The sequence below is a fragment of the Palaemon carinicauda genome, chromosome 2 (genome assembly GCF_036898095.1).
Source record: "Palaemon carinicauda isolate YSFRI2023 chromosome 2, ASM3689809v2, whole genome shotgun sequence".
Lineage (NCBI taxonomy): Eukaryota > Metazoa > Arthropoda > Malacostraca > Decapoda > Palaemonidae > Palaemon > Palaemon carinicauda.
Genome location: NC_090726.1, coordinates 132,060,233 through 132,086,730, shown reverse-complemented (window position 1 = coordinate 132,086,730; position 26,498 = coordinate 132,060,233). Strand labels below are relative to the sequence as shown.

The 26,498-nt window shown below is 39.7% G+C and overlaps 1 protein-coding gene across 1 annotated transcript in view; it reads left to right on the top strand.

Moving 5' to 3' along the window:
• Positions 1 to 26,498, top strand: part of LOC137627122 (uncharacterized) — a 285,574-nt gene that overhangs the window by 126,043 nt on the left and 133,033 nt on the right. The window contains exon 4 of the mRNA XM_068358167.1: positions 3,989 to 4,225. Within this exon, the coding sequence (XP_068214268.1) occupies positions 3,989 to 4,225 (237 nt within the window). The remainder of the gene's footprint in view (positions 1 to 3,988; positions 4,226 to 26,498) is intronic.

The following is a 26,498-nucleotide window of genomic DNA, read 5'->3' as shown; positions in this document are numbered from 1 at the left end:
AAAACCCCAAGTTTAAGTCAAACTTTTCTTTTTAAAACCCCAAGTTTAACGGTCAAACTTTTTTATTAAACCCCAAGTTTAACGGTCAAACTTTTTTCTTTTTAAACCCCAAGTTTAACGGTCAAACTTTTTTTTTTTGAAAACCCCAAGTTTAAGTCAAACTTTTTTTTAAACCCCAAGTTTAAGTCAAACTTTTCTTTTTAAAACCCCAAGTTTAACGGTCAAACTTTTTTATTAAACCCCAAGTTAAACGGTCAAACTTTTTTCTTTTTAAACCCCAAGTTTAACGTTCAAACTTTTTTTTTTGAAAACCTCAAGTTTAAGTCAAACTTTTCTTTTTAAAACCCCAAGTTTAACGGTCAAACTTTTTTATCAAACCCCAAGTTTAACGGTCAAACTTTTTTTTTAAACCCCAAGTTTAACGGTCAAACTTTTTTTTTTTTCGAAAACCCCAAGTTTAAGTCAAACTTTTCTTTTTAAAACCCCAAGTTTAACGGTCAAACTTTTTTATTAAACCCCAAGTGTAACGGTCAAACTTTTTTTTTTTAAACCCCAAGTTTAATGGTCAAACTTTTTTTTTTGAAAACCCCAAGTTTAATTCAAACTTTTCTTTTAAAACCCCAAGTTTAACGGTCAAACTTTTTTTATTAAACCCCAAGTTTAACGGTCAAACATTTTTTTTAAACCCCAAGTTTAACGGTCAAACTTTTTTTTTTTGAAAACCCCAAGTTTAAGTCAAACTTTTCTTTTTAAAACCCCAAGTTTAACGGTCAAACTTTTTTATTAAACCCCAAGTTTAACGGTCAAACTTTTTTTTTTTAAACCCCAAGTTTAACGGTCAAACTTTTTTTTTTGAAAACCCCAAGTTTAAGTCGAACTTTTTTTTTTAAACCCCAAGTTTAACGGTCAGACTTTTTTTTTAAACCCCAAGTTTAACGGTCAAACTTTTTTTTTGAAAACCTCAAGTTTAACAGTCAAACTTTTTTTTTTTTAAATCCCAAGCTTAATGGTCAAACTTTTTTTTAAACCCCAAGTTTAACAGTCAAACCTTTTTTTTTGAAAACCCCAAGTTTAAGTCAAACTTTTTTTTTTTAAACCAAGTTTAACGGTCAAACTTTTTTTTTTTGAAAACCCCAAGTTTAGCAGTCAAACTTTTTTTTAAAACCCCATGTTTAACGATCAAACTTTTTTTTGAAAACCTCAAGGTTAACAGTCAAACTTTTTTTTAAACCCCAAGTTTAACGGTCAAACATTTTTTTTAAACCCCAAGTTTAACGGTCAAACATTTTTTTTTTGATAACCTCAAGTTTAACAGTCAAACTTTTTTTTTAAACCCCAAGTTTAACGGTCAAACTTTTTTTTGGAAAACCCCAAGTTTAACAGTCAGACTTTTTTTTTAAAACCCCAAGTTTAACGGTCAAACTTTTTTTTTTGAAAACCCCAAGTTTAACAGTCAAAGTTTTTTTGAAAATCCCAAGTTTAACAGTCAAACTTTTTTTTTAAACCCCAAGTTTAACAGTCAAACTTTTTTTTTTAAACCCCAAGTTTAACGGTCAAACTTTTTTCTTTTGAAAACCCCAAGTTTAACAGTCAAACTTTTTTTCAAACCCCAAGTTTAACGGTCAAACTTTTTTTTTGGAAAACCCCAAGTTTAACCGTCATACTTTTTTTTTAAACCCCAAGTTTAACGGTCAAACTTATTTTTTTTGAAAACCCCAAGTTTAACAGTCAAACTTTTTTGAAACCCCAAGTTTAACGGTCAAACTTTTTTTTTTTGAAAACCCCAAGTTTAACAGTCATACTTTTTTTGATTAAACCCCAAGTTTAACGGTCAAACTTTTTTTTTTGAAAACCCCAAGTTTAACGGTCAAACTTTTTTTTAAACCCCAAGTTTAACAGTCAAATTTTTTTTTGAAAATCCCAAGTTTAACAGTCAAACTTTTTTTTTTAAACCCCAAGTTTAACAGTCAAACTTTTTTTTTTAAACCCCAAGTTTAACGGTCAAACTTTTTTTTTTTGAAAACCCCAAGCTCAACAGTCAAACTTTTTTTCAAACCCCAAGTTTAACAGTCAAACTTTTTTTTTTGGAAAACCCCAAGTTTAACCGTCATACTTTTTTTAAACCCCAAGTTCAACGGTAAAACTTTTTTTTTTTTGAAAACCCCAAGTTTAACAGTCAAACTTTTTTTAAACCCCAAGTTTAACGGTCAAACTTTTTTTTTTTTTGGAAAACCCCAAGTTTAACAGTCATACTTTTTTTTTTTTATTAAACCCCAAGTTTTACGGTCAAACTTTTTTTTTTTTGAAAACCCCAAGTTTAACAGTCAAACTTTTTCTTGTAAACCCCAAGTTTAACGGTCAAACTCTTATTTTGGAAAACCCCAGGTTTAACAGTCATACTTTTATTAAAACCCCAAGTTTAACAGTCAAACTTTTTTTTTTTGAAAACCCCAAGTTTAACAGTCAAACTTTTTTTTTTTTGAAAACCCCAAGTTTAACAGTTAAACTTTTTTCTTAAAACCCCAAGTTTAACTGTCAAACTTTTTTTTTTCGAAAACCCCAAGTTTAACGGTCAAACTTTTTTTTTTTTTTTTTGAAAAATCCAAGTTTGACAGTCAATCTTATTTTCTATTTTTGTAAACCCCAAGCTTAACAGTGAAACTTTTTTTTTCTTTTCAAAAACCCCAAGTTTAACAGTAAAGCTTTTTTCTTCTTTTTTGAAACCCCCTAGTTTAAGTCAAACTTTTTTTTTTAACCCCCAAGTTTAAGTCAAACTTTTTTCTTTGAAACCCACAAGTTTAAGTCAAACTTTTTTCCTTGAAACCCCCAAGTTTAAGTCAAACTTTTCTTTGAAACCCCCAAGTTTAAGTCAAACTTTTCTTTGAAACCCCCAAGTTTAAGTCAAACTTTTTTCTTTGAAACCCACAAGTTTAAGTCAAACTTTTTTCTTTGAAACCCCCAAGTTTAAGTCAAACTTTTTTCATTGAAACCCCCAAGTTTAAGTCAAACTTTTTTCTTTGAAACCCCCAAGTTTAAGTCAAACTTTTTTCTTTGAAACCCCCAAGTTTAAGTCAAACTTTTTTCTTTGAAACCCACAAGTTTAACTGTCAAACTTTTTTTTTTGAAACTCCAAAGTTTAACAGTCAAACTTTTTTTTTTGAAACTCCAAAGTTTAACTGTCAAACTTTTTTTTTTGGAAACCCCAGGTTCATTAGTCAAACTGTTTTAAAACCCCAAGTTTAACAGTCAATTTATTTTCTAGAAAACCCAAAGTTTACCAGTCAAACATTTTTTCTTGAAAAAAGGATGTGTGGGGGATCGTGATCCCCCGTGACCTACCCCCCTGGATCCGCTAGTGATTTAGGTCTGCACATTGATGGTAAAAAAGACTAAAGAACAATGGGTGCCACAGCAGGGAACACAAAAGGAAGCAGGATTGGTTGACCGTCTAAATATCTTATTTGCCTTGTATTCTACGAGGCCGGTATCTGGGTAAACTACCTATGAAAGACTTTCTTTTTGAACATTGAAACCTAAATATACACTAGGACTAAATCATAAACCAGAAAGATACCAAGGGAAAAAACTCAGAGAACTTGTAGAAATTTTAAGGTATGACATGACTGAACTTGTCTCAACTACAGTCTTGGGTTTTGTCCCCAGGACACATTTTCTTCATATACAGTAGCAGTAGAGTGGGGGATTCACAGGTAGCGAGAGAAAGATATACTTCCTTTTAGTTTAAGATTGTTAATTTGTCATTTTACTATTCAAATTTAAGGTTCATGGATATTACATAAATTATTACCTTAGGGTATCTGAAAAAGGAGGCTCATTCATTGTTTATGTTGCCTTTGGATTTTGTACTTTGAGGTTTCGTATTCGCTTTCACTGTTTAAAAAAGTAATTCTAAAATACAATACCTCGATTATATGACTACCAGTTTAAATGAAGAATTCCATTAATACGTTTCCCTTTTTATCCCCAGATATTAAAGCGAGAGTTGCTGTTATCGATAGGAAGTACTTACGGGTGACCACAGGCGAGTTGGAAAAAGTGACTATCCATGGCCGAACTGAAATGATCTGTGATAATACTACCAGTCCTTGTTATTACAGTAGAGACGAATTTGAAGATTTTCCTCCTGTTACTGATAGATGCGTAAATTTGCCGAGTAACGGAATTGATTTGAAATACTGTGATGATACTGTCACCGAATCCATAGGTAAGTTATTACAATACTTGATACAATTTATGCTTAATAATGTTTGCTGTAATAGAAATTGAAATGTCAGTGTCATTGGATCTGGGTTTTAACAATAAGATTAATAGAGTATTTCAGGTATGTGTAGGAATTTAGAGGTGTAAGAATAAAGGGTAATATTTTGAATTTCCATCAAAATGCTAATGATCATATTGTATTTATATAATACTTTTTCATGCTGTAACGTGCTTTGTAGATTTTAGGTATGAAAGTCATAGATACTATTCATGGTTACCCAGTCAATATCTACGTGGAACTTTAGGGAAGCAAAATGTTTTTACATAACATTAATATTTATGATAGAATATAAGGTAAACCTAAGATTACCACTGAACGATACCTTACTTGCAGTCAATGGCCATATCTGTATATTGTCTCGGTAATTTTTTATTGTATACAGGGTTCTTTGGTTATAATTTCCAAATGTTTTGCCAAAGGCGATGATTCAGCGCTTCTAAAAGTCTAAAATCATCATTAGATCTTTGTTCAGACAGCCTCTGTAAGGTTTATAGCGCTTCCAAAAGGCTAATATTATTGTCTTTTTTTACCCTGGAAAATTTGTAAATAGATTTCAGCCTCACATCCAGATTGATGATCACAGAGTCACATTGTGGACTTTCAAGAGGATTGCAGAGGATTCATTTGAAATTTGATTCACAGTAATAATTAAATCATCATGAGAAAAGCAGATGTGGATGAAGGGATGCTGCGGAGAACTCTTAAGTAACATCTAGAAAGATTTTAGATCTTTGTTTTGAGATTCAGAAAAAATGTTTTGGACGCTGATGGATTGAGACTGGCTACAATGAAAAGAAAGCTGATATTTATAGCATCACAAATAATCTAGTGCATTCTAAATTAAAATGGAACTGCATGAAAGATTTCAATAACTTATGCCAATTTTCTTTTTAGCTATCAGAAATCATTTAAAATAAACGGTGCCGGTTTAGTATGTGGCCTACCTTTTTTTTATTCTGGTTTAGTATGTGGCCTACCTTTTTTATTCTGGTTTAGTATGTGGTCTACCTGGCTTGTTAGGTTAGGTTAGGTTATGTTAGGTTAGGTAAGGTAAGGTTAGGTTCGGTTAGGTTAGGTTAGGTTCGGTTAGGTTAGGTTAGGTTAGGTTAGGCCACATACTAAAACAGATAGAATTTCGTAGACCATATTCGAAAGGTAGGCCATATACTAAACTGGCACCAAATAAACAATATATTTTTGACAAATAAATAAATCTTATAGTTATACAAAATCATAAAATTACATTTTATTTTTAAATTTTTTGAAAAATGTACTGCTGTACTTAAATTTTAAGCATAAATATAAAAAAGCAATACTTTATCATATTTTTGTTTACGTTAATATATCTGGAAAATGGTATGGAAAATTTATTCACAGCTATACGGGAATCTTATATTAATTATTTTCATGAATCTTACTTGGCATTCACATAGCTAATGTATATGAAGCTTGTCGGCCTTGAAAAAAATCTCTATCAACTGATTACATCTTCTGTAACCAACCATTGCAGTACCGTATTCAGACCAAATGGTCCACTTGAACTTCTCAATTTTCTAAACTCATTCTATATAAGTTGTCCACAAGAGAATGTCGACCTTCTCCTCGCTGGTTGTGTGATAGAAAATTTGATTTATTTTTGCACGTCAAGATTTAGTGTAGAAGTTAGCCTGAAGGTTAGTATTTCACATTTTATATTTTTTTTTTTTTGTGCTACAAGCTTAGAATAGGTTATTAGAAAATATAACGGATTTTGATCAAAGTGAAATATCTATTTTTGGGTGAGGGGGCCACGTCGTCCTGATGGAAGGGTTCCTATAGGTAGCCTTCTAAGGGATATTTGCTACAGTGATACTCCTGGTTAATTAAACCAAAGGTCTCCAGGATTCTAACTCCTGGCGCGAGTATCTAATAAAGGATATCGCATAATATCAGGGGACATATTCTAGATACGACACATGGTAATCTTCACCCCGAATAGATTTAATGTCTCGATGTAAGGGGGAAGAGTGGCAAAAGAAAGGGGTGCCATCCTAGGTACCCGGTGGACCTTCTTCCCTACTACTACCGTGACGCCATTCCTATTCTTGCCGTTAAGCGGAAATGGCCACAGAATCCTAGGTAGGAGGAGAAAAGGCGAATCATCGGGAGATGCCAGTAAGCATCTGCTTGGTCTATTGAGACCGTGTACGCCCCTTTTGGCAGAAGGGTCCTTATGTGTTGAAAAGTAAGCATCCGGAACTTGTTCTCGATGAATTTATTGAGTGGAGACAAGTATTGAATGATTCTGAGTTTGTCTGAGTCTATCTTGGGAACACAAAACAGCCTTCCCTGGAACTTGATGGACTTCACTTTCTTCATCATTTTCTTGTTCAAGAGTTCTTAGGTATATTCTTCCAACAAGGGGGTGGAGTGTTAGAAGAATTCTGGAAAACGGGGTGGAATTCTGCCCACACACACATTCACTGATAGACAAGTAGGAGGTAGAGGGGGGTGGATATGGTATAAGGATAGGTTAAGGATTATCAGTAACTTTTATTGTAGGGTTGGGTGAGGATAGGGGATAACGGATAAAGGATATCAGCAACTTTTATTATAGTCAATTCACTTCTTTCTTATATATGGAGGCATCAGGCCCCAGTTGGGGAAGTAGGGGAAGGTAAATGTTGGGGAAGGAGGAAGGAAGTAGGAGTATTAAGAAGGGGGCAGACCCCTTTGCTTGGTGGCCTTGTTTTTTTTTTTTTTTTCTATGTTGAGGATGCCGCTCATTTCTATCCGTTGTTACTTCAAATTTTTTTTTTTCTGGATCATCAGTCTCCTCCTTGGAACCACGAAGAATATAGTAGTAGGAAAAGTGGGGAAGGCAGTAGGAGCTCTGATCATAGCGGGAGGGATCAGAGTGGATGATTGTGAGCAATTTTAGTAGAAGAGAAAGGGCCTGTCATTTGAGTTGAAATCCCCAGGTGACTTCTTAAGCTAGTTCACACTTGTTTTGGACAGCCTGTATTTTCGTCAAATTGGTATTGCTAATTGGAGCAATTAGGAGGGCAGGATATTCAAGCTGTGGCCTAACCAGGGTCTTGTAGAGTCGCAATTGGGTTGTCGTAGACATTGACCTGAAACGCCTTAGTTTCTTGGCAGTTGCGTTAGCCGTCTAGATGATTTTTGAGATGTGCTTCCCCAGTCCAGTCATTCCAGTTGTGACTCCCAGTATTTTCGCATGGTTCTTGAAGGGTATGACCCTGCCTCCTACCCTTACTGTTGCGGGTTTCCTGACACCAATTGGTAGCAGTTGGAACTTTTCCTTGCTGGTGGCAATCTGCGCTCGTACTTGTTTGCTCTTTTTGTTGGGGTATGTTATAATATGTGTGTGATCATCCGCAAAAATTATCTGGTGGCACCCTGCAGAGGGTGCTGGTATAACTCTTGTGTAAAAATTAAACAAGGTGAGTGCCAGCACGCTTCCTTGGGGCACTCCACTATGTAGTGGGAATTCCGTACCCAAGAAGTCTCCCACTCGTATCCTAGACTTCCTGTTGTCCAGATAGCTGCACAGGATTTTTAGAGAAATTTCTGGCAATCCCGCTCCTGCAAGTTTGTACTTTAGGCCGTTGTGCCACACTTTGTCAAAGGCTTCGGCTTTGTCCCTGGAGACCACATTACACCCTTGTCCTTGATGTTGTGTGGTGGCGATGACTTCATATAGCGCTCCCAACGCTGTCTGGGTGCTTCGAATTCTGCTCCATTTCCACCCCTGTCCATTCGTGATTAGGCTATGGGCCCAGGGATCGAAGGTCCAGCGATCCCAAAAGTGATGTAGTCTGCCCCCTGCCTGGAACTCCTCATTGCTGGGGGGGGGGGGGGGGTCCTGCGGATTTGTTTCCGCGACCACGTCCTCCTCGGCCCCGAGAGAAGTTACCTCCTGGAGAACTTCTCTTAGGACATTTTCCTTTCTGACTGGGGCGAAAGGAAGTTGACTGCCTCTCAAAGGTAGGGTTAAACACTGGTGACTGGGCTACCAGTTGTTGAGGGACTATCTAGAAGGTGGTCTGAGGCATTGTGGTCATAGTCATGGTGGGGAGTTGTGCAGGTCTTCGTGGTTTCTTCGCCTTTTTCTTCTTGGGTTGGGGACCTCCTTCCGAAGAAGATTTCCTTTTTGAGGACATGCCCCACTTTTGAAGAAGGTTCCTATTCTCCGTTGTTGCTCTCGCAATGACCTCTCGGACCAATTCCTGTGGGAAAAGGTCTTTACCTCAGATACTGGAGGTAATCAGCTTCCTTGGTTCATGTCTGATGGTTGCTGAAGCCAGGACAAACTCTTTGCAAGCTCTCCTCTCTCTGAGGAAAGCATATAGTTCTTTCATAAGGGTATCCAAGTGAGACTTAGCCAGGAAGAGGAACATTCCTGGGGCATTATGTTGACCTGCACTCATTTCTAAGCAGTTCTGATGAGAGAGGGAAACCGCAAGTCTCTCCTTTGACTCCTGTTCCTTCCTTAGAAGATGGTCTGGCAACTTTGGAAGGTTCTCATTGAACTGTTGTCCTGCGATCTCTGGGTATAACTTAGAGACGGAGAAGGTTAGGTGGACATCCTTCCACTTCTCCTCGCAGGTAGGCAGTGCTAGAGAGAATGGCTTGCATTCCTCTAGGGTCGGGCAGGGTTTTCCCTCATCGACGGCCTTGACGGCAAAGTCTAATGCTTTCTCCGTAAAGGGGAAAGAGATGGAGGAAGGAGCAAGAAAGGTGGGGTGCTTCTTGCTCAGTGCTGAGACTTTGGAGTTGGTATATCCGGCTCCCTTCAAGGCCTTCAGGAGCGTGGCTTGCGCCTTCTTGTGTTCAAACACGATGACCTCTTTGAGGACTGTTTCTTCTCGGATCGCATTTTCGTCCCGAAGTCTCACATAGCACTCTGGATAGGCCAAAAAGTTAGGCCAGAACTCAAGGTCTTCAATCTGCCTGGCTCCCAACTTCTCGGAAATGAATAGTTTCCCATTCATCATTGGTATATGCTCCGCAAGCCTCCAGGGATTAGTTTCGGAGCAATGAGGGAGATCAGACACTCTTTTAGAGGCTTCTTAAAGGTGCCCTTGGTGGTTCCGAAGCGGTCGATCTTCTCCTTCAACAACCTTTGCTGCTGCTTAAGCGATTCCCGCATCGTCTCTTGTTCCCGTTGGAACGACTCCATCATTCGTTGAATAGATGTCAGAATCTCTTCGCTTGCGTTAACCTGGGTAACACGTTGTGGAGTTGGGGCCGAGGACGTTGACCGCAGAGGTTGATATGCCGTCACAGCAAACTGAGGGTCGTCTGTTGCCGTTGACAAAGATCCTTCTTCCTCCACTCGGGGAGGGTCCACGTTCTCTTCAGGGCCACCTTGTAGTAGGTCCTGTTCGGTGTCGGTGGACACTTCTGACATTCTCTCTTGGTGGATGTCCATGCCTTCTAGGGCCTTGTTGATGTCCAAATCAATCTTCAGTTGACCGAAGGGGGACCGCAGCTGTTCCTGGGACACCACCGCACTCGGCAGAGCCTTGGGGAATAGTAGGCACCTCAGAGAGTCATTGGGCAAGTATGGTCCTGGAAAGTTCTTTTGGAACCCTCTTACCAATTTGCAAAGGGTGTCCCTCGCTGTATCCCTAGTCTCTAGGGTAACTAGGGGGGCTTTGCCGTTGGCCAGCAGGGTTGAGCAAGTGGGGCAACCCTTCGGTCCCAATACTTTAGGACTCCTGTGACGATGCAGCAGGGGGCATGAGTCCTGCACATCGTGTGGCCACAGAAGTCTTTCCCCTTGTGGTTGCAGAACATCGCTCTGCACTTCTCCATAGGGTCAGTCTGTAAAGGAGAAATACTAAATGAGTATTTTTATTTTTTATATCAGTGATATTAAAGCATACAGTTTATGATAACAATAGTAATCACTATTGTTTATGGTAGCTTAGGATAGTAAGCTTGAAAAGAAATAGAAACAGCTCATATCTGTATTTCCTCTCCCAGGCCATTGCTGAGATCTCCGTCAGTATTAATATTCAATTTCCCTGATAGGGTGGATACAAGGTAGAGAAACTCTAGAAACAAGAGTTAGAGTTAGTAAATAGCTTATACTAACATTCTCCACCTGTAGAATTGTATTAATACCGTTCGGGTATTGTAAGTTCCTGATGATCAAGGAAAACCATCTGGGTGTTGAGGGAGTACTCAGCCTCAACAGAATATCATGGTCTCAACAATCGTCTGCGATAGGAAACACAGAGTATGTTAGAAAACATATGTACTACTGTATAGTTGTATACAGTAGTTTGCCAGCCGTCACTGCCGGTATTGGGTTATTACCTGACGGTGCTAACCGAAAGAGAGAGAGAAAGATTAAGGAAAGAGAATTTCCTACTATTATGAATGAACATAACAGCTGGAAGTGTAGGGGGACTATAAGTCCACCTACTGTCTCCTTACCAGAATGAAAATTCCAGTGGAAGGGGAAGAATCTATCAGATTCTGGCTCCCACCCATCCACAAAAGACCTGTCGCCGGCAATGAAGTCGGCGGCAAAGAATGTGGATGGCAGCTCAAGAGAGGGCTGAGGACTTCCCAAAGTATGTTAGGTTTTCCATCGGAAGCCGTCAGAAGCCGTCTCAATCTTCCCCCAATAGGGGGAATGTGGCAGAGACGACGGAACTCACTGCCGCCGGCAGGATACCAGCCGGTTACGCAGTCATCCTAGCAAGCCGGGATGACTGTCAGACTACCGATGAAAGAATTTTGTGGCAGCATGTCGTCACTAAAGGACAGAAGGGGGAAGGGGTGAGGGTCTTACAGTTCATTGATATAGGAGGTGTCGGCAGGTATACCGCCTTCCTCAAACAATGAGCTGGGGAAGCAAGGCTTCCTGTGCTGATGACATTGTCGTCAGCAAGAAAAGGGCACCCTGAGTATGTCACTATCTGAAACAAAGCCGGAGGCCGTAAGAATCTCGTTTTATTCAACGGCGATGAAGAGAGACAATGGCTGCCGCCTATGACGGCAGCATCACTCATAGAGGGAGGAAGGGTTTAGCCTCTTCTCTCAGAGAGAGAATAATTATCGTAGCTTGTCTATAGATTCTAGAGAATGTAACATCTCATTCAAATCGAGAAGAAACGATAAGGTGAAGCTAAACAGGAAGAATTACTTTACTAACGTATATATAAGCAAGAGTAGCCTTGTTCTGGTAGGAGCCCCGGCAAAGGTAATTGGTACCACCAGGGTTCCCGCCCACATACGATAAGTAAAGTCACATAATAGAGAAAGAATAATTTTCATGCATGCAATATCACATCTTGCATAACTTGCCTAACTAGCTAAAATAATAGCTTAAAACCGGGAAGTGGCGCCCTGCTATCTAAATGATATGCGAGAATGTAACGGGCGACAGCAGTCGTAAAATGGCTTCCTCCGGTCTCGGCAACGCTCACCCAAACACACTTAAATTATTGAAATTTAACTGTGAAATTACACACAGGAAAGAATTAATACTCAAATTTCCAAATGACGAAGATGCTGGGGATTGCATGCTGAAATTCCGAAAAACTAGTCAAAAACACCGGGCTAAGGAGGAGCACAACACTCTTAGCAGGCTACTAGAATAGGAATGGCGTCACAGTAGTAGTAGGGAAGGAGGTCCACCTGGTACTTAGAACGGCACCCCTTTCTTTTGCCACTCTTCCCCTTTACATCGAAGCGTTAAATCTATTCGGGGTGAAGATTGCCATGTGTCGTATCTAGAATACGTCCCTTGATATTATCCGATATCCTTTATTGGATACTCGCGCCAGGAGTTAGAATCTTGGAGACCTTTGGTTTAATTCTCTGGGAGTATCACTGTAGCAAATATCCCCTAGAAGGCTACCTATAGGAACCCTTCCATCAGGACGACATGGCCTGAGCCCAAAAAAAATGTTTCATACACTTATCCAGTCAATGGTACAGCAGTGCTAATCATGTAAGCTAAGAAGAGAGGTTTGCTGTGTTCAAATGCTCCAAACAGTCTGATAAACAAATGACATATTATATCAAAAGGGTGGCTGAGATGGTGTGTGAGAGATCGAAAGTAAGAAGTAAGGAGGTATTGATTTTTTGGGGGATAATTCATTTCAGGTTATTATTACATAGTTGGGTCATTTTCATAAGTTCCGTGACCACTGAGAGCGGAGGTACTTTTCTCATTGGATTTGACTTTTTGGAGGGTTAAAAGAGAAATTTAGCCCCCATGCTAACTTTTGAGAGCCCTGAATTTAAAAATGGCTGCCATCGCCAGTTCAAAAAATTAACTTTTTCCTGGTTTGGCTTAGAGTGCTGTACAAAATATGTTTAATAGTGTTTTTTAGCATGGGAAATTAATTTCTGATGTTGTTTTATTGATTTGACCTGTTTTTCATATTCAAATTCACCATGACCAATTTTAATCGCCAAACGTTCAATTTTGCTAGGTCATTACAGACCTTTTATAAAAGGTTGTAATGAAAGATTTTTTTGGTGAATAATTACTTTATTAATGATAGAAGTAAATGTAAAGACACAAAAATCACTTTACAACAAAACCAAGGTTAATGGTTGAAACACGTTGAAACACAAGGAAATGTCAAACAATAAATTGATGTTGATTAGCAAATGTAGGCTACACCACTGAATCAATTGTTCTACGTCAATCATGAGACTTTTATACTTCTAAATCTGTTGAATCCCCAGACTCACTCATCTCACTGTCAGATTCCCTTTCCTCTGAGGAGTCAGGGAGCGTGAGCTGTTGGGGCAAGGGGGGTTGTGTGTAGCGCACTGGTCGGCATTTTCCATTCACAAGTTCCCAGCTATGACCAATAGGGGATGGATGGTCAAACAAGTCGTACTGTAGTTTGGCAATATGTGATATAGTTTATCCTTTCAACCTGAGGATTCAAGGAGTCGTCATCAGGTGGGAGGCAGATCGTACGCTTCTTCTTCATTTTTTGCCACTTGGAAGCCCTTGCTTTCCCGCAAGTAGCATTTGCACTTTGACCATAGATACAGGACAGTACAAAGGTCTTCATATCAGCTCTGATACTATCCTCCAAGTCGATACTTTGATGAATTCGTCCCAGGAGCTTCTTCCTCGGGATCAGAGATCACTGTCTCCATCACCACCTTCTTTCCATGGCCATAGAACCCTGACGTATGATCACTGCCAGTGGTCACATGGAGAGGGATGATGATCTGTGAGACTTCTTCTGGTAGCATGTCACGGCAGTTGATAAAGACATGCTTGCGTTTGATAAGTAGATGACCAGGGAGTTGCTGTGAGAGATATGCTGCTTGAACGTACACATCTGTATCTTCACTGTCAAGTACAACTGCCCCATTAAAGTTCCCTGTCCTGAGCTTGGCATAGGCAGAGAATATCACTGTGTCAGCCTCTGGATGTCTGAAAATAAAGTCTGTGTTTGCCACACCAGTGCTCACATTGGTTGCTCTTTCTCCCTCACAGTAGATTATTCCACAACACATCATAGAAGCTTGTGCTTTCAGCTGTTCCCTGAGGAGATTTTGCTGTCTGATCTTGTTCCCTGATATGACCATCAGTTGGTTAAATTCTGCAGCTCCTGGGAATGTGTCTGTGGGCTTTGGAAAAACGTTTGGAATTTGTGCATGTTTTGCTGCCCTTCGATCGTGCTCATCATCCTTGATGCTGAAAGATAGGTCATACTTGTCTTTGATAAGAATGATTTAAGGGCTTGCATTGACATGGCGTGAGAAAATGATCTTGTAGATCTTTTCTAGATAGTCCTTCCAGCAGTACTTTGAGCTATCTCGCGTCTTTGCTTCACGCTCCTCGGGTGTGGGAGTGGCTAGCCGGCAGATCATACCCATGTCGACAATGCTGATGTAGTGTTTTGGGTCAAGGTTAAACTGATCCAATAGCTTGCTTTTCATTGTTTTGCGCAATGACCCGTCTGCATTGTACAGAGACAAGCACTCCTCAGACACTCTCCCCTCAAGGGCTGACTCAAGTGGGAGCATGCCTGATCCTTCTGCAAGGTCCACCAGGGCTGCCAGACCCAACCTCTCCATCTGAGCCACTTTCATAGGCGTACCTTTTATTCTTGTGAATGGTTGCAGTGAGAGGCTGTGTCTTCGTGAATACTCGTTTGTTGAGGAGAGTTTCAACCTGATCTTGGCCATCTTGAAAAGCAGTGTTGAAGTCTTGTACTAGCTGTGGAGAAGCAACCAGATCAGACTGCAGTGACCTCAGTAAAGGTGATGAGTTATCAAATGGTTCAGCGCTAAATTCTTTCATGCAGTGCTGTAGATCCTGAACTGTTTGCTCATCCTTCTTCATCCTCGCTAGTTGACACTCAACATGTTTCCTGTTGCGATGCTCACATTTGGCATTCTGCTTCACTGCAGCCTTCACTTTGGCCACATTGTTTACATTCCTTATTGTAGAGAACAGTTGCTTCTCGTTTTGCAAAAGGCAAAGCCATCCTTGTTTCAACCTTGAGTCCAGATTCATGGTTGTTTCTATCCAGAGGTCAAGTGGTTGACAGGAGTAGGGTAGACCTGTCATAGACTGGGCAAAGTGATTGTTAAAGAATTCCTTTTGCTCATTTGACCAAGAAGACAATATTCTCCAGCAATCTGGCAGCCACCTTCCATAATCATGGTTGTTATATGACATCAGTCCAGGCAACATGTTGTATGTTGAGGATATGTACTCTTGTCCATTTCTGGCATGGCACGCATCAAGATTCCGTACAAGAGGGTCTGACATCTCTATGAACTAAAGCCAAAAGTCCCCCATGTCGGTACCAGGCGTCTCATTAACTCTGTTGATCAAATTCTTCATGTCATCGTCATTTCCAAGGTCAGAGTGAGCTTTGTGAAGTGCCTCTTGAGTTTCACATTTTCTGACAGTTCCTCATGCTCAAGAATGTCTCTTAGCTGAAGGTGGATAAGAGCCTCTCTCCAAGCCATGATGCAGCGCACAACCCGCCTGTAATGTTTGCCTTGTAGTGCTTGGTCCACAGATCCATCCATCACCACTCCCGCTGATACCAGAGTGTCTGCCATCCCAGAGCCCTTGAATCTCTTATCTATAACATGCATGTAGGACATCTGTTGGTGGAAAGTACCAATGATTGGGGTGATATTCTTAAACAATTCTAGATTATCTGCCTTGAGTTGGACAATTGTCTTATAGGTGGGCAGATCTCCAATGAGAAAGAAGAATGGGATTTTCTTCTTGTGCATTGTTTCCATTAGCTTTGTCATGATATCATGTATCACTGATTTGCTTGGGGGTTCATCATAGGTGGTGTGAAAGTAGGCCTTGCTCTTGTTGGGTGGTGTACAGCGGCATGATTGGGCACCACTGTATGCTGGAACCCGTTGCTCATGTGGTAAGGGTCTTGTACCGTCATTGTTGGTGCGAGACAATGCGTGTATAACAGAGTGAGCCCATTGCAGAGCTGTGCCATTCACTGGGGTGTTTACCCAGGCACGAATTGGTGGCTCGCTAGTACTGCCAGGGGGCATTTGTATTGTTGAACATGTGTGATCTCTCCATCTTTTCTTGTCAGCTGTTCAGAAATCTGCTTCTTGGCAAGCCTGGCAAAAGGCACGTTATCTGGTTTCCTTTCTAGCTTTTTGGCTGCACGGACTGACCTTAGTTCTGTGAGCGCCTGCTGCACTGCCTGTCATAATATCCAACTTGAAGTCGTCGTTGTCAACAATAGCAACGGCCGGCTTGCTATCTGCGATCTCTGGTGAGCAGGTGCCTGACACCTCAACATCCTTAAGTGCCCAGTGGTCATAGAGGAGAAGTGCATCTGAGTAGCTGATGCAGACACCACTCTTGTGAAGTGTGTCCACTAGGTCTTTACTCTTTGTCATACCATGAACAGTGAGGCCAAGGTTAACTGCAGTTGAGGTGCGCTGTCCAGTGACGTGGTAGGTGAATATGGAAGCCCGGCTGAGTGTGGCAGGACTGAGATCAACAGATTTTCTTGTAGGTTGTTTTAACAAAGTCAACAACTACAGTAGTTGCTCACATACCTCTTCAGCTTCTTCGAGATGGTCAATGCGTGGTGGCCATGGGACAGTAGATGTGTCTTTGATCTTCTTTGACAGGCGTGGTGCTAGGTTTTGAATGAGCTGCTCATCATTGATGCCAAGGGACAACATAGCAGCCTCAATATAGTCACCCCCTCCCTCAGTGTCATACACCCATGGACTCTTGTTCTTTGCATTTCCTTTTTGGAAACCAATTTAGTCCTGATACTCATTTAGGAGCAGACGTTTGATGTAGAGTGACTTAACTTCACCCACTGGATAACCATAGTCACTGACAATACTTTTGTAGTCTGCTAAAAGAGACTGCAATGAACGGATCTCATTCTCAACAAAGATGACGGTATCCACGTTTCTAATGAACAAATTGTTCGCCTCTGACATAGACACAATCTGAAGATGCATTCCTTCCTTCGCTTTGTTCAAACTTCAGGTGGCTTACATACTTTCTCCAGCAATGGTGATACATAATGTCTGTTGCAAAAGGGTCTGACAGCGCTGATGCGGACTCGACAAATCGTGAGACGATTCCACAAGCCTTCATCTTTTATTAAAATTGTGTGGCGTTTGAAGGAGAGCCATGCCGAGTGTGTGTTGATTCTGAACATCTTGCCCTTTGCTCTATTTGGATACTTCATGTCGTCACCCTTCAGACAACATACACATTTTGTTTTTTCAATGAGTGATCCACCCACAGAAGAATGCAGGCAGCAGGCAATAGTCCCTCTGTCTCATCATCATACAAAGCTGGCCTTTCAGAACATGAAGTTTGACTTGTACTTGGAACAATGTCACTTTCGTTCCATTTGCGTCGTCGAGACTTTTCAACCTTGTCTGAAGATGAGATTGATGTGTAACATCCTTGGTGCATGTAATAATTTGCAGGCCCATCTTGCCATGAAGTGGTGCTGTAAATATCACCATACCTATCAAGTCCTGACCATCTTTTAGACTTTGACTTTAGAGACTCCCACTTTCCTTGGCTGATGGTATCTGAGGACTTACAAGTCTTTCCACATTTCAGTACACATTCATATGACATCTTGCTGACAATATCTATTTGAAATGTCTTGAGTATTACACTAATTCAGTCTTGATCCTCTTTTAATAGTAAGTAAGGAAGCAGAACCACACACATTGACCTGAAACAAAAGAAAACTTTCTTAGCCGGGTGAATTTGAATATGAAATACAGGTCAAATCAATAGAATAACACCAGAAATGAATTCCTCATGCCAAAAAACCCAATAAAACATATTTTGTACATTACTCTAAGACAAACCAGGAAAAAGTTATTTTTTTGAACTTGCGACGGCCATCATTTTGAATTCAGAGCTCTCAAAAGTTATGCCCACACTTTTGGCAGGGGCATAAGGGCTAAATTTCTTTTCTATCCCTCCAAAAAGTCAAATCCAATGAGAAAAGTACCTCCCCTCTCAGTGGGCACGGAACAAATGAAAATGACCCAACTAACATGTTTGTCTTCTAGCACCCATGGAGCTAATTGGGAGGTAGGCTAACACCGAGTTGGAATACGGATATAAAGGCTGAAATTGTAGTACTGTACGGATGTTATGCAATATTCCACTATTATATAAAATTCTTCCCCTACTGATTTCTTAGTCAATTGCATATCCTTTTTCACATTCCATTTTGGCTGATAGGAATTATATTAGCCTTAACAAATTTTACTGTATTGCGTAGCTTATCTATTTCCGAGAATGAGTTTGTAGGGAATGAATACAAAGTTTCTAAATTGTTTACTGTTACATATAAATTAAATTTATATATTTTTTATATTGTCTGTTTTGTGAGAAAAGTTTACATTTTAAAATTTTGAAAATATAATGTGAAATAAGTCATTTTGATATGTAAATAAAGGTGTCGTAGGGTAGACAATAGTGTCTGTTAGTTTCTCAAAGTTGCTGATTTCTCCAATTGTACTTAGAGCATAAACATTGTAAGAGTTGCCAGGAACTTTCTCGATTTTTAAGAAACTTCTCTTTGTCAGAAATGTAAAGGATCCCAGGACATTGCTGTATTGTAGTGAAGACCACTATTTATACTCATTGACATAATGGAGACATTTTGACGTCTGTTGTGACATTATATTTAAACTTACATTATTGGAATACTGTAAATTTTCAGAGAAAACTGAAACCCTGGAAGAACAGATAATATTTGAATTGTGTTTCTGATTGTTATCATTGGCATTAGATAGTTCATTCTGAATGCTCGTTCGGATTTCGTCTTTGGGTTTTTTCATCATCCTGATGTCATCAAAACTCATATTAAAGACATTAAAACTCAGGACTGTTCAGAGAGCATTCCATTGGCAAAAAAAAAAAAAAAAAAAAAAAATATTATGTGTTTATCAGACAATTAATTTTAAGATTACTTACTCATTATCCGCTTTGACAAGTGGTCCTTGATTTTCAGCATAATGTAATTTTACAACTTGGAAAGGGGAATTGGGATGAAATTGCTGTCCCTTTCTTTTTGGGTGCTAGTAGACCTACCTGTGCTATCATTTTCAACGTTAGTTTTGAGTGAAATGACATTGTTAGTAGGGGATTGTATGAGTAGCAATATTGGAAATCATATAGTTGTGTCTCAGTATCCTAAAGGCATAGCAAATTTGAAATTTTAATTGACTCTGAAATGTCTACTATGCTAATCTTCCTAGTCTTCAAGATTCCAAGGATTTTCATGGCATTCCCAAGGAAGAGAGGAATACTCTTTTGGAGGGAGAATAACAACATGTAGATGTAGAATATTTTATCCAACTTTATTCAAAGGAATTGCAAAAGCAAATCCAGAAAAGATTACTTGAGCCCGTGCTGATTCAGCTTAATCCTCTCTTTTGGCTCAATCAATAGAACCTACTCAAATGAGGCTTAACCCCCAGTTGTAAATTGTTTAGATCAAGTTTAATGAGATATTGAGTAATTATTATTATTATTATTACTAGCTAAGTTACAACCTTTCTTGGAAAAGCACGATGCTTTTAGCCCAAGGGTTCCAACAGGGAAAGATAGCTCAGTGAGGAAAGGAAATAAACAAACTATATGAGATATAATAAACAATAGAAATAAAATATTTCAAGAAATTGTAACAACATTAAAACATCTTTCATATATAAACTATAAAAAGACTTATGTCAGCCGGTTCAACATAAAAACATTTGCTGCTAGTTTGAACTTTTGAAGTTCTATAGATTCAACAACCCGATTAGGAAAATCATTCCACAACTTGGTCACAGCTGGAATAAAACTTTTAGAACACCTTGTAGTATTGAGCCTTATGATGGAGAAGGAATGACTATTAGAATTAACTGCATACCTAGTATTACGAACATGATAGTACTGTTTGGTAAGTACTGTTTTGGAAGACTTGAATGTAAAGGATGGTCAGAATTAGGAAAAATATTATGTAACATGCATAAAGAACTAATTGAACAGCATTGCCAGAGATTAAAATCTAGATCAGAATAAGAAATTTAATAGACCGCAAGTTCCTGTCTCACAAATTAAGGTGCTGAAGACCAGAAAGAACAATACTTGAAACAAGGTAGAATGCAAGAATTAAAACACTTCTTCAGAATAGATTGATCACTGAAAATCTTACAAGACTTTTTCTGTAAGCTAATTTTTTTTGTGTAATTTGAGAAGAGGCTCACCTAACGTGTTTCTGAAAAGTAAATTTGCTGTCGAGAATCACACCTAAAATTTTAAGTCATACAGAGTTAAAGAAACATTATCAATGCAGAGATCCAAATGTTGAGGAGCCACTATCCTTGACCTACTTATAATCATACTTTGAGTTTTGTTAGGATTCAACTTCATGCCCCATAATTTGCACCATGCACTAATTTTAGCTAGATCCCTATTAAAGGACTCAACAAGCCCAAATCTACATTCAGGAGATGTAATTGATGCAAAGAGAGTAGCATCCTCTTAATGTGCAATGAACTTGTTTCCTAGGCCAAACCACATGGCATGTGTATATCGTAATGAAAAGTAAGGGCCAAGAACTGTACCCTGAGGAACACCAGGTATCACATTCCTATGCTCAATAATAATGCTAAGAAAAGACCCACCCACTCCCAACTGTTTGAGTTTGAAAACAAGGGCCTCATGATCATCACTGTCAAAGTCAGCATTAAAATAAGGCCAATCATATGAATTTCCTGACTGCAGTCATGGGATTTTTGTACAGCATTGGAGATTGTAAGAAGAGGATCACATGCTACAACGCCTTTACGAAAGATAAATTGCAAACTAGGGAACAGATGATTACCTTCAGCAAACTTATTCAGATGTTTTTTTCCAAAAGATGTTTCATAAACTTTAGATAATAAGGGAATTATGGAAATTGGGTGGTAATCAGCAGGACTTGAGCTACCACAAATGCATTTATATAATGGAGTAACATTACCAATTCTCCAACAGGCGCTAAAAGAACCTCTTCTTGCTGACTTGTGGAAAATAACAGATAACTTGGGAGCTAAGCAATTTCCAGTCTTTATAAAAATCAAAGGCAAAATACCATTTTGGTCTACACCTCCATAGACATCAAGGTCCATTAAGAGAGCTTCAATTCACGAGATCGAAAAGCTAAAATAGTTAGCTTAGCTTAGGGAAACAGGAATGAGGAAGAGTGTGTTTCTCATAACTCATCTTACTGTCAAACACATCAGCCAAAAGGGTTGCCTTTTCATGTGACAGAGCCATATGGTGGTTTAAGTAAATGAGGAACTTTAGTGTCTACACCAAAGAGTGCAATTTTAAGGGTAGCCCATCACTTAAGTTCTTGAGTTGTACCAGAAAGGGTATCTGTTATGGTTAAATTTTATTCCTTTTTAGTTGAGGCCTGAACATTCTGAGCAAAAGTTGAAAGCTTAGTATAGTTATTCCAAGTCAAATCTTATCTGTTACCCTTCCAAAGATGATAGAAGTTCTGCCTCTCCAAATAAGCACGTCTAATATCATTATTGAACCAAGGTTTACCTTTTACTCAAGGAACCATAGCACAGAAGAGAGTGTACACCTATCAGTTATGTTGATTAGATTCGCATTCAAAGGAACAGCAGACTCGGCACTATTATACACTTGTGATTAGTTCAAGCCCAAAAGATCACTCAATATGCCATTCCTGTCTGCTTGAGATTTTAAATAAATCTTACATGAGTATTACACATCCAGGACAGGCTGCTCAGTCATCGCTATTAATAAAATCAAGGCATGATAAGATGTCCCAACTAGAAAATCAATCTTACTTGTTATAATGCCAGGGGAGTCGGTGTATACGAGGTACAAGCAGTTACCAGATCTTTGAGTAGCTTCACTTAAGAATTGCTCACAACCTGATTCAGAGACAAAGTCTAAAATTCTTAAGCCATGATGATCAGTAGGAGAAACAGAATTAACCCACTCACTATTTTGAACATTGAAATCACCAACAAAAACAAAAGAGGCCCTTCTATCATCTTCTTGTGTCTTAGCCATAATGGTTTGAAGACAATCGAAGATAGAATCATCCATATCTGGATTCCAGTAGATCGAACACAAATAGAAGTTGCTATGCCTGCCGCAAACTTTTATTACCTGAATCTTATGACATCCACATTGATAGCAGGACTTACGAGAAGCAAGGTACTCAGTCCTGATATACACTGCCACTCCCCTGGCCCTAGTAATGGTATCCCATTTCAAAATTATTGGCTTCTTAAAACCAGGAGCTCAGATGAATACCTCATATTAGAAACCAATGTCTTTGAGCATGCAAGAATATCAATATGTCTGGATGCATCTGTAAGGTCTTGAATATTTGCATGCAGACCACGAAAATTAAAAGTCTAGGACATACTGGTAGTGGATTTCCCTCAATGTCTCCAGACAGGATAAGAAATAATGGCAATAAAAATCATTCATCATACTTAAAAACTAAATTAACAAAAATTTTAACAAAAACAATATGTACAGAAATGTAAATAAAGTGACTGATAAAAGCAGATAAAAATTCGAAAAAACTGGCCAGCATGGCATAGCTGATACACTATGTAAGGCTAAATACCCTCCAGAAATTCACTTCAACTGAATGGAGGACAGTAAGGATGGTTTTGAAAAGATAAAGAGACAGAAGACAAAAGGACAAACTCTTGATTAACCACCTGACATCCATGGCCCTTCTTTTAAGTGTGACCTTCACTATTTTGAAAAAACAAGAAGTAAAAAAGTAAGATAGAATAGAGCCTGCCTGCTCTCTTGGTTGATTAAAGCCGCTAGAAGCCTATATCAAATATATCACTATTATTGCTGGCATCTTGATTACATCCTGGCACCAGCCACCTGTTGAGATACTACTGCAAGAGAGTTATGGGGTCCTTTGATTGGCCAGACAGTACTACATTGTATCCTTCTCTCTGGTTACAGTATATTTTCCCTGTCCCTACACACATACTAAATAGTCTGGCCTACTCTTTACATATTCTCCTCTGTCTTCATTAATCTGACAACACTGAGATTACCAAACAATTCTTCTTCACTCCAGGGGTAAGTGCATTATAGTTGTTCGGTTGCTACTTTCCTTTTGTTAAGGGTAGAAGAGACTTTAGCTTTGGTAAGCAGCTCTTCTAGGAGAAGGACACTCCAAAATCAATCCATTCTTCTCTAGTCTTGGGTAGAGCCATAGCCTCTGTACCATGGTCTTCCACTGTTTTGGGTTAGAGTTGTCTTGCTTGAGGGTACACTCAGGCTCACTGTTCTGTTTTATTTTTCATCCTATTGTTTTGTTAAAGTTTTTATAGTTTATATAGGAGATATTTATTTTAATGTTGTTACACTTCTTGAAATATTTTATTTTCCTTTGTTTCCTTTCCTTACTGGGCTATTTTCCCTGTTGGAGCCCCTGGCTTTATAGCATCCTGCTTTTCCAACAATGGTTGTAGCTTAGCAAGTAGTAATAATAATACACACACACACACACATATATATATATATATATATATATATATATATATATATATATATATATATATACATACATACATATATACATACATATATACATAAATATATACATGGATATATATAGATAGATAGATATATAGATATGTACAGAATGTATATATGCATATATGTGCATATGTATATATATATATATATATATATATATATATATATATATATATATATATATGTGTGTGTGTGTGTATATATATGTTCATCAATATATATATATATATATATATATATATATATATATATATATATATATATATATATATATATATGTATATATAAGGGATTTTGATGTAGGAAAAATATATATGTTCCTATGCAAAATACAAACCTACCGCTCTTTACTGAGGAGTATTGTTACGGCAAAGCTGAAACCGGCTGATAAGCTTTTTGTCAGGGTGTAACTACCCACTACTATTTAGTGGAGGGGGGAGCAGGGTAGGTTAACCCTCCCGGTCACCAGCGACTAACCACCAATTTTTATTTCGGCTCAGTAGAGTAAAGACGTAGTCTTTCTCTCCTGTCAACCCCGTTTCGCCGATTATGGTTAAAGGCAACTGGCCTAATGCTTAATAATTTTCCTTTTGAGCTGCCTTCCTTTCATGGTTTCCCCGTGCGAGGAAGGTTGCAAGAGGCCTTTGACCTCTACCTCTGCTGCTCACCCTACATTCGCTCTGCTTCGGTGGGCAGGCATGGGCAGTGGCTGACAACTCCTTATCACGGGACCGTGAGGTCTCAGGAACGAGTTTCATCTTCGTTCCAGAGGTTGTATGGGGCAAGGTATAAAGAATATTCTATAGAACTTGGTATGAGGTGTTCTGCCTCTACCCGGGTTTGCGAGAAAGGAGGAGATGCAACCTGTACAACGAGGAGGTTCACCTCCAAGTGTTGCGCAGTCCAACTTTCCAATGAAGGATGATGCAACACCCTTCCGAGCTGCAGCTCCCTCGTCTGTGAGGCGATGCGCCATCAGAAGGAGGAGTTGATCGATCCTCTCTTTGGCGAGAGGAGAGATCTTTTCCAACACCCTTCTGAGCGGCTGCTCCCTCGCCCGGGAGGCGATACGCCATTAGAAGGAGTTGATCAATCCTCTGTTTTGCAAGAGGAGAGATCTTCTTTAACACCCATCTGAGCGGCAGCTCCCTCGTCCACAAGGACTTGCGCTGTTGGTAGGAGGAGTTGATCGATCCTCTCTGTTGCGAGACGAGAGATATTCTCCAACACCCTTCTGAGTAGCAGCTCGCTTGTCCGTGAGGTGATGCTCCTTTGGAAGGAGTTGATCGATTCTCTCTTGCGAGAGGAGGGATCTTTTCCAACATTCCCCTCTGAGCGGCACCTCCCTCATATGCAAGGCGATGCGCCATTGGAAGGAAGAGGTGTTGATCTATTTTCTTGGCGGAACTTGGATTCGGCCATGCCCCGTCCTTGCTCTTCGGAACTTATTGACGATTGAGTTAGGTAATAGCTCACAATTCCTACTCGTTGCCACAGTACCCTCAAGGTACGGAACAAGTCTTGTTGCATTTTACCTCTGGGATATTTGCCACAGATGGGGACGACTGCCGGCCTCTTGCGGCTGCCTCCTTCCTCATTGACGAGTCTCGTAGGCCTTAACTCTACAGGGTTATTGCTACAATGGCACAACAAAGCTCTTAGAGCTTTGTGAGGATAAGATTTTTGGGACCTGCGCCTCATAGTTTCTCACTCTATTGGGGAAGAAACAGCTGATCTTAAAGTTAAGCGCAGCCTTTTTCCTTCCCTTTCGAGGGAATGATGTAAGGCTACTCAGCAGTACTTAGAGGAGAGGTGAGAGAAATTCTCGCCTCTTGCGAGACCCTCGCTTCACTTTAGTAACCATGGCAGGTTTGTCGAGGCGAGCAGCAAGGGTTTGCAAGACCCAAGTCGTTGTAAATATGATGAGTTGGTGAAACCCTCCTCGCCATAGCTAGAGTAGCGTACGCTACTGGATCTAGCTGGAAAGGAGATTGCTGTTAGTTTATAATTCTCGTTCACTGATTCTTGCTGGTGTTCGCGGGCGACTGCCAGCACTTCGTGGACACTCATCAGCATTTGCTAGTATCAAATGGCATTCTCTGATTCTCGCTAGCATTCCCAAGCGCTTGCCAGCGTTCGTTGGCAACCCTATACGAACTTGCCTAGTGTATGTGTTCCTTGCATTCTGGGACAAAAAACCCTTCATGCAAGACTTCGCTCCTGCCTGGGTAACTCTCGTCCCTGAGAAGTTTTACATAACTATCGACGTTTGTAAAAACTATAAAAAAGGCTGAAATGAACTCCTATGGAGCATGCGCTCTCACCAAAACAAAACCTCAGGGTTATTGCCACAAATACAGTTTACTACCTATGGCTTGAGTCAGCCGCATGCATCTGTTGGTCCCTGGACACGAGTTCTCGTTTGACACCAAATTTCGAGGAATATAATCCCTCTGGGTTATTTTCTTGGGCTTTGTTGCCCGATGAAGTGGAGAGCTCTCCGGAGCACTAGCACAACAGGCTTTTGATGTACAGTATACCTTTACAAGGTTATTATCTCAAGCCTTTATTCCCAAGAGAAAATTGTTAGTTTCTGCTTACGTTTACGAATGATAGCAAGCTTTGTACACAAGGTGGCCAGACGAATGTTGTCAACTTTACGTTACGTTTACAAACGTTAAGAAGCACCACCCACAAGGCGAGCAGACAAACTTTGTCAGCTTCTCATTACGTTCATGAATGTTAGCAAGACCCGCCCACAAGGCAGGCAGGCAGGCAGGCAGGCAACTAACAGAGTTGATTGCTACACTAGCTGTATGTGTCGTTTTCAACATCTGAAGAATAATACATCTAATCGAAGATGAAATTCCATGGGCAATAATGTTGCGATTCGTCACACATATATTGTTTCCTCAAGCGGGTTCAGACTCATTGTCAAACGTTTATCCGGAGGCAAAGAGGTTACGCATGCGCGGCCGCAGACGGACATGCGCATATGCGGGCAAGCAATCTTGCTGCCGACGAGGACTATAGACCATCATACAATTACAACTGTTCTAATAAATCATTTGTGTTGACGGCTATATTCCTTACGTGAAACTAGGTTATGCATTACTATTTTTCCTTCCC